The sequence below is a fragment of the Henckelia pumila genome, chromosome 4 (assembly GCF_033568475.1).
Source record: "Henckelia pumila isolate YLH828 chromosome 4, ASM3356847v2, whole genome shotgun sequence".
In the NCBI taxonomy this organism is placed as follows: Eukaryota; Viridiplantae; Streptophyta; class Magnoliopsida; order Lamiales; family Gesneriaceae; genus Henckelia; species Henckelia pumila.
The window spans coordinates 3513028-3526786 of NC_133123.1; the positions used below are offsets into that span (position 1 = coordinate 3513028).

Below are 13759 nucleotides of genomic sequence, written 5' to 3' on the forward strand. Positions count from 1 at the left end.
TAACATTTTATCATAATCTTCTATAAAAGAAATTCAAAGTTTAAATACAAAAAGAATTGTGTGAGGGAGATCATGTCGATGGAAACACAGCTTCCGCAACATCAAGAATTCCCAGATAGCTGTTCTCCGAATAGTTGACCAAGTATATGGTACAGTCTTTCCTGTTCCTCGAAGCTGAGGTTTCTTGTTATCTGATAATGGAGTGATTCAAGAAATAGTATGACTTTCTGTTGTAGAATTAATTTAGAGAAATTTATTGTCCACTTACTGACCTGATCCAATATCATATCTACTGAGTTAATCTGAGTGACAATGAAGGATTGAAAATAAATGTAAGCAAATATGGCCATCACCATCTGCGTAACATGCAGAACGCTTGTTAGTATAGCACAGAACACACAAAAAAGTATAAATTTTTGGCAGACGCAACCATACATATACCATAACAACGACTCGGGACGATTCGATCAGAATACCTGGCAATCCATCCGATCAGTAAAACCACCATGCCCTGGAATACTGTCTCCAAAATCCTGGAAAAATCGGGATTTTGTTGTCAGGGCGAGTGATCATTACCGAAACAATTCTAGTCCAGATATCGAAATTATACCCACCTTGATCTTGAACGCTCTCTTCAAACCACTTGCAAAAAATCCTCCAAAGGGTGCTATAATTGATGCAAACAAGCCTAAGCATAAAGCATGCCACTGCACTGGCATTACCGATATTCCCTTCCAAGGGAACTGTATCATAACCAAAACACAAAATCCATTTTAAGAATGCTTACCATGATTTCAAAACATGATAATGTTCACATGCGTGCCAAAGTTTGTTTTCACCGCATTTCTCGAATCATATGTATTGCTAAGTTAAGCTGTTGAACGTTACAATGTGGCTTCAAAAGTTCTGTTAGCTCACCCATTTAGGTATCCAAAGAGGAAATGAATAATACTCTGACTTGAAAAGCTGCCCGGGATCACAATCAAGCCAACCAGTCGACAGATCCTGCACTTATAATTGAGAAACAGAATTCCATGTTATGTTCTGGTTTGTTATAATCTTTCTTCACAACAAAAAGTTACCTTTCTTGGACATGTCATCCACGGAAAGCTTCCCAAAGCATTTGCAAGCTGTGAGGAACATATGTTAAGTTTCTAAAAGACATATTTAACAGTAGGCATGCTATCAAAAAAAGTTTACAAGATGCAAACAGAAAGTTCGATCCAACCAGTCAAATTGGATTAAAAAGTTTACCAGAAATGCAGAAATTATGGTAGCGATAGATGCTCCGATAAATCCCTCCCATGTCTTCTTTGGGGATAGTTTGATTAATGGTGTTCTACCAAAGAAGAAGCCAAAAAAATATGCAGCTACATCATTGATTGCTATGAGGGATGCCGGAAGAATAAACCTGTGTTATTTCATAAGAATAGCAAATTTTTAATGGTTGAAGCTTGACACATACCCTTGTAAATTGTAGCACAAAAACGACTCTATATTTACTTACCAGAATATTCCCTCGAAAATATTTGCAACAGTAAATGATGACTGCGTAAAGACCACTATAAGAATCATGTGCGTCCATGCATACTGACCAAACTGATACTTGTACATCTTTTTTTTCAGAGTAAGAATGAACCACATCATTCCTGTAACAGATTCGAGTGAATGTCCAATTCTCATACATAATAGAATTTGAGTAAGGAGACATAACAACATAAACCAATTGAGTCTGATTCTTAAAAATGAATGCTCCATAGTGAAACATGAAGCTTGTGAAAGCAACTGAAAAAAATGTGTACTGATCTTATTGAAAAGCTCCAAATTTTACGGACCTGCAATGTAAAGAAAGTAACAAATGACCATCTGATACTTGATTAGGCCATTCACAAGTCTGTGGAAGAATTTATCTGGAGTTACAGTATTAACAAGTTGTTGACTTATAATTCGTCCATAAACATAAAGCATTGCCGTAAAGAAAAAATACCTGCAAAGTACAGAGCATTTACATTTGAGAAAAACAGAATTTATCCATGAACATGCTGTGTGCACAAGTTCAGCCTTTCTTACCAATTGACAAGCCAAAATCCTGGAAGCCGCTTATCTTCATGAACTCTTCTACGCAAATGAAAAAGTTCCGATGCCATGAATATTTGGACGACGACGACCATTGCACAAATATAAAGATGGCCTAAATAAAGAATGAGCATGACTCCCCCTAGCATCCATAAAGATGAATAGGTTCGAATCCACATGGCTCTATACTTGGTTTGATCATCAAGCAAGTGGCTTCCATTCAATTTGCTTATGTCGGAAAAAGTCTGCCAAGAGAATTACATTTTCTTAGGTGTAAAACCCCTTTAGCTTGGAAGGCCTAGCTAGCAAATTTTACTTGCATCACATGCATGGTTATCATCTCAAGAAAACGTGCCAGTGATCCTAATAAAGAAATATAAATGATATATGCAGGAAAATGTAATCATCACTGAGTTAATAATATCGTGTTCAGAAGTATTTCCTCTCATCAAGAATCATTTCAATCGAATGGGACATTGTATACTTGCAAGTCACCTCTTGTGATTGCGAACGTCTGCGTTGGCGAACTCTATTGGTCGGTGTCGATGGTGAGGTCTGACCATGTTCCTTCTGCATCTTTTGTAGTTTACTCCAACCTTAAACACTTTCCCGAGAACATATGAAAAGCCCCTGCAGGGAATACATACATCTTAAAAATGTGACAACATGAAAACAGAACATCAAGAATTGGAACCCAAGATTAAGACTAGCGCAGTAAAAAATAAATTCTAGCTTCAATCAGATAACAATAGTAAACCACAAATAAACAAGAAAAGCTCTGGAATACAACATTACATTTTGCATAGTGTATATATATATATGCCAGTAACCCACAAATGCAGAGATTACAAGTTAATTAAGGAGACAGGAATGATAATTGAGTAGGAAATCAACGAGAAACTGGTGAAGAGTTTTGTCAATTTAGGATCACGTCACACATCGATTTGCGATATAAATTCCACCAACCAACAAAAATCATGTTCGGGGAACAAATTTAAATCTAGAAACGTGGAAAAATATACATACCTCTGGCAGATGAATATAATGCTTACTCCACAGTGAATCTGATACAAGAACCTGCGAAAACTGACATTAAAAAAAGAGTAATTCAAAGAAATCTAAGGTTGAGATTCAGATTTTTTGTGATCATCGATATGTTTCAGAACTCGAAATGGAGAAATGAGTTTGGTTTCCAGATCAAGTCGTTGCGGAAAAAGCGGGAACGCTTCAGGGTGATAAGAATGCGACACGTGGATACAATTTATTTTTATAAATCCAATAATATGATTTGCATAGTTTATTTAATTTAATTTATTAAAATGTATCACACTCATTAATACTTTAATGAATACGTCTCTTGTGATGAGTTGTGAGAAGATCTCACGAATTTTATTTGTGAAATGAGTATTTATAATAAAATATAATATTTTTTAATATAAAAGTAACATTTTTTTATTAGTGATCCAAATAAAAGATTAGTGCAACACTTTTTTATTAGTGATTCAAATAAAAAATTAGTGTCACGAAATTGATCCGTAAAACCGTCTCACAATAATTTTTCGGTCAAGTTCAAGCAAGGCTATTAACCTAATATCGAATGACACATATTTTGTCATATCAATCTCTTTTCTTTTTTCTTTTGTCTACTGACATTAATATATATTATGTTGCGTATTTGTACTATTATGATTTTATTTTATTTTTTATCCATATCATGATTTTTTTTTAATTCATTTTTGTTTAATAAATTTTGTACTTGTATTATAAAATAAGAAGATTTGTAAAAAAACAAAAAAAAATTAAATCAAAGTTTAGAAAGGAAAAAAAAAACTAACCAACTAACTAACTAAGAGCATTATTGATATACTAAAACAGGCTCACCAAAATTTAGTTGTTATTAGGGATGTAAATGAGACGAACAGTTCAAGAACAGTTTGGGTCTCGGTTCGTTAAAAGCTCGTTTGAGCTCGTTTAATGAGGCTCTTTAAGGCAAACGAACCAAACTTGAGCTTTACAATATTCGGCTCGTTAGCTCGTGAACATGCTCGTTAACAGGCTCGTTAACAAGCTCGTAAGTCATCTCTTAGACGAAAAAATAATAGTATTGATATTTAATTTATAAATTTACACTTTACTTATGAAAAATATTGAAAAATTTATAAAAATTAATTTATTAGAATAAAATTACAAATTTTAATAATAATATTATATTTTTTCAAATATATAATTTAGTTTTTAATTAATTTAATGAATATTTAAATTTATATTTTAAATATATATTAAGCTCGTTTAGGCTCGATAAAAGCTCGGATAAGCTCGTGAGCCATGAATATATTCGTTAAATAAGCTCGGGCTCAGCTCGTTTAGAAATGAACCGAGTTTGAACATTCAAAAGTTCGGCTCGGCTCAGCTCGTTTATAGAATAGACATGTGTTGAAATATTGATAATTGGATTGATATGCAATTCGATATTATACTAGCATTAACATAGCATTTTATTAATCGGAGTTGACCCAACGATAACTGTTATTTTGTTAAAGTCGTTTTCAGATTCCAAAATTGCATATATAGTACAATTGATCTAAATGTTATTGGTTGTTTAATTATTTGTAAATAAATTTATTATTAGTTAAAAAAATTACATATCACTCGCACACCTTACCTGCGATAAATCACTACAATATTATAAGTAATTAAAAATAAACTATATCAATTATTTTTTATATTTTGATCAAGCACGTTTGATTAGTTTATAAAATATCTCAATTTATGTGATGTATATATGCTTGTCTCATGTATATAACTGAAAAGATCAGAAAGTCAGGGAACAAAATAATATTGGAAAGTGAAGCTTCGAGATCGAAAGTTTTTCGACAAAAACAACTCTATTAAGTAATCAATTTCAAAAACATCTTTTAATTATTGTCTGATTTTTTTGTTGATTTTTGAATTGACAGAACACAGTCCACAATTATTTAATGTAACAGCAAGTTGACTTTTCCGGTTAAAATAGCTAAAAATTTTAAATAATAAATTTAATAAAATCTTAAAAATTTTAATATCTAAATTATTTTTTCGAAATGAATAATTAAAATATGATTGATATATTGAAGTATTGTTTGATGTGTGATTAGAAGTCGACTTACAAATTACAATGAACATACACGTAGGCCTGACATACCGTACCGAAATATCGGAATTTTGGCATACCGTACCGAAATTTTTTCGATATACAGACATTTTTTCGGTATATCGAATTTTTTCCGGTTCTATACGATATCAATATGGATTTTTTTCGTACCAATTAAAGTTTTGGAATTTTACTATCGGTATCGGTATGAATTTTTTTCATACAAATATTTGTAGTAAGATATACCGAAAAACCACCCTTAATACACGTGCACATCAAACATCGCACGCATACACCTATTTATCAATTATGTACTATTCATAATACATATCCATGATTCTACACGATATACAATATGTGAACCAAACGTACGTGCATTAGTGGTTAACACGAAAAATTGATTTTTCGATAAATTTAGAAAGTGTTTGTAGTATTTAAAAAATAATTGTATGTTTCTTGAAGAAATTTGTTAAGTAACAATTTGTGATAATTTATTTAGAAGTACTACCAAACACCATATTTCATTTCAAGCCTATAGAAAAATGTGTTGATTAAATGAAGAGCTTGAATAATTAAAGAACCTTTTTTCCAAATGTAGGTATAGTTGTATGATTATGTTGTATGGACATGTAACAGTGGGGCTTACTTTTTTTCAAGCCTGCACACCTATTATTGGTAGACATGCAAGAATTTAGCCACTTTTCTTATCATTTCTTCTTTTTTCTCTGTATAATTAGTCGTACAACTACATTTTTCGTGACACAAAGCTAGTTCTTTTCCTCAAACACGCTACTATTTATATATAGAGTGAATTTTGGGTTCTTTGGGATAATATTATTTTCATTTTTTGGTTATTAGAGAAATAGGTTTTTTCGTTTTTCTTGAAATATTAAGAAACAATTTGCCATCTTTGATTTAAAAATAAAAATTAGTTGGGTCCGTAAAATGTATTATAACATTTTCAACTAAATCAGAATAATAAAAATTTCATATACCAATTAAATGGAAATATTTATGTTAATTAATTAACATAAATAAGTAACTATATGTATAAGAAAACATGAGAACGAAAAGATAATAGATATATATGGCTTATTAATTTGTCTCGTTCACAATTAAATATTTATTAGGTAACATAATTTTATTAATATTGCTCGAAAACACGTTAAAAATCATTTTTGGTATAAATAATATTCTTTGTGATATTACTCTTCATATATATGTTTAGTGTTTTAATCTATTTATTTTTCTTTCGTATAGTAATAGAAAATATTAAGTTTTTTTTCTTTAGTTATTTCGTTATAAGTATCTAAATATTTTGTTTTGACACATTATTTTATAGTAATAATGTATATTATGTAAATATCAATAATTTGTTGTGTAATTAATTTATTTAATTAGATATAATTAAAGACCCTCATTTTAAACGAGTAAATATTCGTAAAATTTTAGTGTTGCTTCATCTAGTTTCCCCTCAAATTATATAAATATTATTCCTTTTGGCAATAACCTTCTACAAAATGAATTTTTTAAAATGATATTCATCTGCTAAATAAACACGTTGGGAAGGCCTGAAATTCAAATGCCCCGAACAAAAAGTTTGATGTTTCGTTAAGTTATTAATCGGGTTGAGATTATAAATTTCTTCTTCTTTTTGTTTTTTTGTTTTTTGGGCTTTTCCCGACTTAACAAGTGACTAAGAACACACAAATTAAAACGGAACAAAAAAGGGTCGATAAAGGAACACAAATTAACTAGCTGAACATGCAGAATCAAGTCCCCACATAATACACGTACATGTCGACTCGGCTAGCTAAGCTAAAGAAAGGGATGCCACTATATGAAAGAACTGAAGCTGGTCAAGCAGCTCATTTGCATGGCTCGTGGCTCGGCTCGCAACTCGAGAGAAGAGCTGGTCGCTTAGCATATCTCCGATGTGGGCATCGACAAGGACCCCGCTGACGCTCCGGCAGCTGGTGGCTAGGGCACGGCCGATCTCCGCCGCATCGTTGGGGTGGTTCACCACCAGTGGGCTCCCACCTTTAAAAACTTCCAGCTTGTTGATGTTGAAAGAGCCATCGGCTTCCACCACCTCCTTGAAATCCTCTAGGCTTGGCGCGTACACCGGGATATTGAACTTGTCGCGTTTTTCACTACTAATTAGACCCTATTATAAAATTACAAATTAGATATTTAGACGTTATTGTCTGTGAAATTCAATTAATGTTTGGTAAAATTTGAGACGTGTGACGTCATATCATGCATGTATATATAATATTTGAGAGTGTAAAATAATTCTATATATATGATAAGGTATAAAGCAAAATGATGACTATGATTCATGTTGGAGCATTGTACCGAGTCATTTTGTTATGGATAACAATATAGGCCAAACTTTTGGTACCGAAACGACAGACTCCAATAATAGCACAGTGACAATGGGCGACATGCATGATTTATGACACATATTTCTCCAAAACTAATTAATTTGGTACTCATGATTCTAATTAATTAATAATTCTAATGTTAATTAATTAATGAAGAGATATATGGATATATACCTCTTGAACAAGATCATCCCAAGCATCCTGAAAATGGGAGCCGAAGAGAAGGCCGGCGCCGCCCTGATCGGTCGGATCGGGGCAAGTCCGGCCCAAACAAGCCAAGAACATGGCCCCGCCCCTCTTCATCTCTCTGGATCTCGACCCCAAGAAGGCTGCTAAGTCAGCCTGGAATTGTTTCTTGTATGCAAGCGCAGTGCTCTCATTTGCACCGTGGATGAATATTTTGCCTTTGTTGTACGCCGTTGATCTCTTGTCCAAAACCACATCTGGTACCTGCAATATAATTATTAATTACATCAAGTATTATATATTAATTCTTCAGCACATAATTATTTGCATGTAATTTGTGGGCGGACTTAACATTAATTTAGTTCGAGGTATAATATACATATTCCATATGTTTCATGCAAATATAATTTAACTATTAACATAGGTAACTGCGACGACTTTTGCTTAATAGTACTGCAGTATAACTTGCAAAGGACGTTAAAAAATTATGTATTATAACCATGAGTTTGCAATTTAAAGCCATGCATCATGCATGCAATTTAATTAATTAGAATAATAATTAAATGAGTTTCAATATATTTTAAATTGTAAAAACAAATTAAGCCCGCAAAAAGAAACATACAAATTTGGAATATTGAAAAGTCCAAAAAGCTTTATCTTGTACATGGCCATTTGTCCAACCAACTTTTGACATTTATCAAAAGGTTAGGAACTTTAATTTCCCATTGAAGATCAGATTGAATGAATTCAGAAACTTATGAAAGAATAATTTATATTGTATTAATAGAAGTTCCTTAATATATATCATGTATTTTTAAAATTCAAAAATATATATACGTATATGTTTCCACATTATGATATATACCTGAGACAGCCAGTGCAGAGAAAAGGCTGAATAGAAAACATCAACAGATTTGGCGGGGAAGAGCCGGCGGTAAAAGGAGCCGGGAACTCCGGCAGCGAAGTAGGAGCGGCGGCAGCTGTCGGAGGCGAGGCACTCCTCCATGCTGACACCGCCGTAGGGCGGGAGGAGTTGGAAGAGTGTGTTGAAGTCATTGGAAGGGAGATCGGAGAAAAAAGCCGAGAACTCCGGCAGCCCTTCCCCCGCCTCCTCGTATCGTTTATTCATATGCTTCATGATAGCATCCACCATGTATATCGTGTTGCTTCCGCAAGAACACCCAAGGTCCGCCACCACAAAGGAGGAATCCGGCGAGCTCAGCCGCACGCCGTCGAGGGTCTCCCTTAGTAGGTGGAGCATGGATCGAGCATGTTGCCCCTGTAATTAAGATACACGTACATACAAATTAAACAACATTAACAATATTTCCCGATCATTCATTTACGTACAAAACCTTAAAATCACCAAACAAATAAAAACAATATTATTAATTATCACGGAAATTAATAAACCAAACCTGAGCCTGAGAATTATTAACGTAGCTAGCTTCACCTTTGCCTCCTTTCATGCTCAACATTTTCTCAAGCTTCATGTTAGAAACTACGACGTTATCTCTCTTGGAAGCCATGTTCGAATATGTGATCACGTACAAATATGATGTATATATATATATATAAAATGTATAAATTTATTTTATATATAGATCATAGATGTACTGAAAGATTTGACTGTGAAATCTAATGGGGGAATAAAAATGGCTCTGCATAGAGTGCTATATATAGGAGAGGAGGGGATCAGATCATCGCACTTATCTTTTATATTTTGTGTATAAATAATATATGTAATTATTTTGATTCAAGTTCGGAAAATAATGTTTCATGTTTTCATAGTTTTTATATATACATGAATTTAAAGGACATGATATTAATACATATATATAACTAAATTAAATCGTAAAATATGGTAATTAAACTTATTAATCGTAAAATTAAAAGTTGATGGCATAATAATAAAGTGAAAAGGAGATGATATGGGCTTCACATGGAATTGAAGAAAGCAGGCCCAAGATTGACGCCGGATTTCCTTGTTTGAATCTCTACGTCGTTTGAATTCTGAATTTATTTTAAGTTTTTTTAACAATTTTTACGGCAGTAATCATCCAACTTACTGATTAGTGAAAAAGAAAATTAAACTGATTCTATATATGTTTTGGTGGATTATAAATGATTTATCGTTCAAAGGAGGTAAAAATTGGACCCGTAAAATTTGGCCGGAAGACCAGTGAAATGGAAATAATTAGAGCCACCAGAATTATTTCAACTTGAAGCTGATCCCGATTTATAGTGAATGCCTAAATGAAGATTTCCTGCATAAATTTCCCTAACTTCCTCAAAAAAGAAGTGTAAGTAAAAATAATTTAAATCTGTGTTTTTTTTTAAATTAGATTAGATATGCCGAAATATTATATTTTATAATTAAATAAATATCAAGTTACTCTAAAACTTGAAATATAATTTTAAAAAATAAGCTGATTTATCACTACTTGTGGGGGCTTTTTAAGGACAAAGAAAAGCAAATATATTGTGGGCCCGAACTTTATGTGGATCGGGGCCTAAGCATACTAATTAACTACCAACGGTAAACCAATTTCTTCGTGTTTATGTCATGATTAAGAGATTAATTTATGAGAGAACTTTAATCCAACAGTCCGAATCTTGGTCTTAATTATAATATATAATAGTGGAAAGGGTAATAATCAATAAATAGCTTTTACTTGAACACTGCTTGACTCGATCGATGAGATCATAAATCAAAAAATTTGAATCAAACATAAGATGAATGATGCTAATTAAAACGAGAGATTAAATAAATTATAGATCCAAAATACAACTTAACAATATAGATCGAAGATCTCTAACTCCTATGGTATTAAAATACTTCTCGAAAAACTAATGAGCAATAGTTTTAGCATCAAATTTCTATGTGAACTATCTCACGGGTTACTTTATCAGATGGATATCATATTCGATCCGATCAATGAATATTATTTTTTATATAAAGAATATTAGTTTTTGTTCTAAATATAAATTGAGTCGACTCATTTCACATACAAATATCCATGAAACTTTCTAATATGAAATATACTTTCGTTTTAGATGCAATCAACTGCTTTGATCCTTTTGCGTAATCGCTTAATTAGTGGGATATGATGAAGGAAATTTTGAGGAGACCCTAAGAGTAGCCTTTGGTACAATTAATGAAATATCATTAGGGCAATTAATTAATTATATGTTCTTCTAAATTAAAGAGTAATCAATCCCAGAAATCAAGAATCTTCAACTAACTCATACGAAACCAATGGACTAGAAAATTTTAATTATCCTAAAAAAAATTGTAATTTTTTTCGAATTGACAGCATTTAGAATTCAGCAGACACTTCAGAGAAAAGAACTCTACAAAATTTGACCAAATTAATATTATTGTCCTTGTAATTTTGTCCACTGTCGGGGTGAAAGATGGATGGATAAGGACCAGTGAAAACATCTTTGTAAAATATATAAACAAAATATACAGATTTTTTTCTCCGTCTTTTTATTTATTTATCTCTCCTTTTTTTTTTTTTTTAAATATGGACGGAATTCAAAAGGAAACTTTGGTCAAAACACGACAATTATTTCTAAGTTAGCTATCATTGTGCTCAAAGTTTGTCTTCGTTTCTTTTTCTTTTGGTTTAGGAGGGAAGTGGGGTCAATTAGAATTTAAATAATTAGTACCCTTCGAGAATCAAATAATAATAATAATTACTATTTGTGATAATTACTATTATTTTTTATCTATGAAATTGATCTTCAATTTAACTCGACTCATAAAAAAATTTATTTTTTTATTACAAATATGAATCAAATCAACCTGCCGTCGTATATAAATATTGACATCATCTCATATGAAACTTACTATTCCAAAAATCATTTATATGCAAATGTTATCATTTATCAATCAAGAAATGGTATATATTCAAGCCCTAAATTTTAACAATAACTATTAGTTTTTTTTCTCACCAAGTAATTAATAACGTGTGATTCTCAATTTCTCTATATAAAAGCACATAATAATTTAATAAAGTTTTTTTAAAAAAAATAGCTATATATATATATATACACTATATATAAAGTAAGAGCACTTTAGTGATCTAGTATGCTCACTTTTTTTTTTATTTTTTTTTAAAAAAAAACCTTCATAAAATTATCAAATTGCGAAAAAATCGAATACTCGAAAAAAATATAATTAAATTATATACACAAAAAACATAATATTTTTATATAGCTATACACACACAATACATGCACGGTGCGGCTAGTATGTATTATTCTTGAATTAAAAGCTTAAACCACCAATTGGACAAAAAAAATGCAGCAACCCAGCACTTTACGATTACGTTTTACAAGTAGCATTAACGTCCCCATTGAATCAAAAATAAATTCAAGATTCATTCATGTATTTTTTAGGGTCTTGTTCGTATGATTAATAATTAATTACCTACATGCTCCGACTAATCAATTCCCAATTGAGAGAGAGAGAGAGAGAGAGATTTTTAAAAAAAAACAAATATTAATAACTTTTTAAGCACTTTGTTTTCTAACGAATAAAATTTTGAAATCCAATTTTTATGTAATTGTAATCTAATGATAATTCCTAAGTTAGCAATAATAGTTCATAAGATGATGTTGATTAAACAAGAGGGGGAGTTGATATATACACTCCATTTCATGTGTAAAATATGTGTTCAATTTATTCACAAGTGGAATCCAAATAACACAAAATGGGTTGTAAATATCAACTCTCAAACAAGAGATAGCATCCAATATATATATGTAGGTTATGTAAGGAACACATTTCCACTTATTATTGATGTATTTTAAGCTTGGTTGTGCGTTTAACAGGCAAAACACAGACATGTCGATTAAATGAGGCACAATAAAATTCAACCTCAACGACTTATTGAACTAATTCACTGATTACTATAAAATACATCTAGGTCTCCTAGACCCCATGTTATGCCGCAACTTCAAATTTTTTTCTGTACGTGTCCGAAAATTTGGTCTTCTATTTTGTCTATTTTTTAAAAAATATATATATGTATATATATAAACAAACCAGTCAATATATATATATATATAAACAAGTATAATTAGGCTTTGATTGAGCTAACCGGATCCCGAGGCGATTAGAAGTATCAGAACATGGTGTTGAAGTATTTATATACGGTTTAACGATTAAATCTATGCTACATCGAATAAAATTAATGCTTATTTGTACATAAAATAAAATACAGGAAAGTAAAGCACAATGAATTTAGCAAGCTACGACTTACAATACAAGTAAAATCGATAATACTGTTGTTTCCCTATTTTTACCCGACACAGTAATTAGAGAACCCGGTTCGTTGTTTTCGAAAAGTGGGGCAAACTTTCATTGGAGCGACTGAACAAGAAAAGCATAGTGATAATAGGAACAGCCACTCACTCTACTCTGGATAATATGAATCAATGAATGGCCTATATTACAGAAGTTGAGTCCAAAACAGAGAGGTGCATGGAAATCGTGCTTTCATTATTATTTTATATATATATGTGTGTATATATAGATAAAGATGATGATGCATGAATGTGAATTGGTGATGTGAAGGGAGGCCATATGTATGCATCATTACTGTTTATTTGTACCACAAGTTACAGCTTGCACCACTTCAAAATGGGAGTGAAAGTAATATGGTCCTGAGTATTATTAACCTGAGTAACACTTTTGTGAGATTGTTTCATACGTGAGACGGGTTAATCTTACCCATATTTATAATAATAAGTAATACTTTTGGCTTAAAAAGTAGTACTTTTTAATGAGTGACCCAAATAGGAGATCAGTCTCACATAATTAACCCGTGAGACCGTCTCATGGGAGTGTTTGTTTATTAACATATATGTGGAATTCAAGTATGCATTTCCCGTGTGGAAAAATCAGAAATATATCATTTTCTTTATCAAAATACAACGAATTTGTGAGTAGAATTTAAATCACAGTCAA

At 31.7% G+C, this 13759-nt stretch overlaps 2 protein-coding genes across 2 annotated transcripts; both read right to left on the reverse strand.

The window, feature by feature from the left end:
- Positions 1–84: 84 nt before the first annotated feature.
- LOC140867151 (phosphatidate cytidylyltransferase 3-like) lies at positions 85–3223 on the reverse strand. The gene is made up of 12 exons (XM_073272227.1): positions 3103–3223; positions 2572–2706; positions 2071–2321; positions 1836–1987; positions 1508–1649; positions 1255–1411; positions 1083–1130; positions 919–1005; positions 615–743; positions 477–533; positions 273–356; positions 85–191 (listed from the first exon to the last, which is right to left on the reverse strand). Exons 2-12 carry the CDS (start codon positions 2650–2652, stop codon positions 102–104), a joined length of 1278 nt encoding a protein of 425 aa, XP_073128328.1. The 5' UTR covers positions 2653–2706; positions 3103–3223; the 3' UTR covers positions 85–101.
- Positions 3224–6942: 3719 nt separating this feature from the next.
- On the reverse strand, positions 6943–9409 carry LOC140866280 (indole-3-acetate O-methyltransferase 1). The gene is made up of 4 exons (XM_073271241.1): positions 9198–9409; positions 8645–9058; positions 7768–8043; positions 6943–7373 (listed from the first exon to the last, which is right to left on the reverse strand). The coding sequence occupies exons 1-4, from the start codon at positions 9306–9308 to the stop codon at positions 7020–7022; spliced, it is 1155 nt and encodes a 384-aa protein (XP_073127342.1). The 5' UTR covers positions 9309–9409; the 3' UTR covers positions 6943–7019.
- Between the last annotated feature and the right edge of the window lie 4350 nt (positions 9410–13759).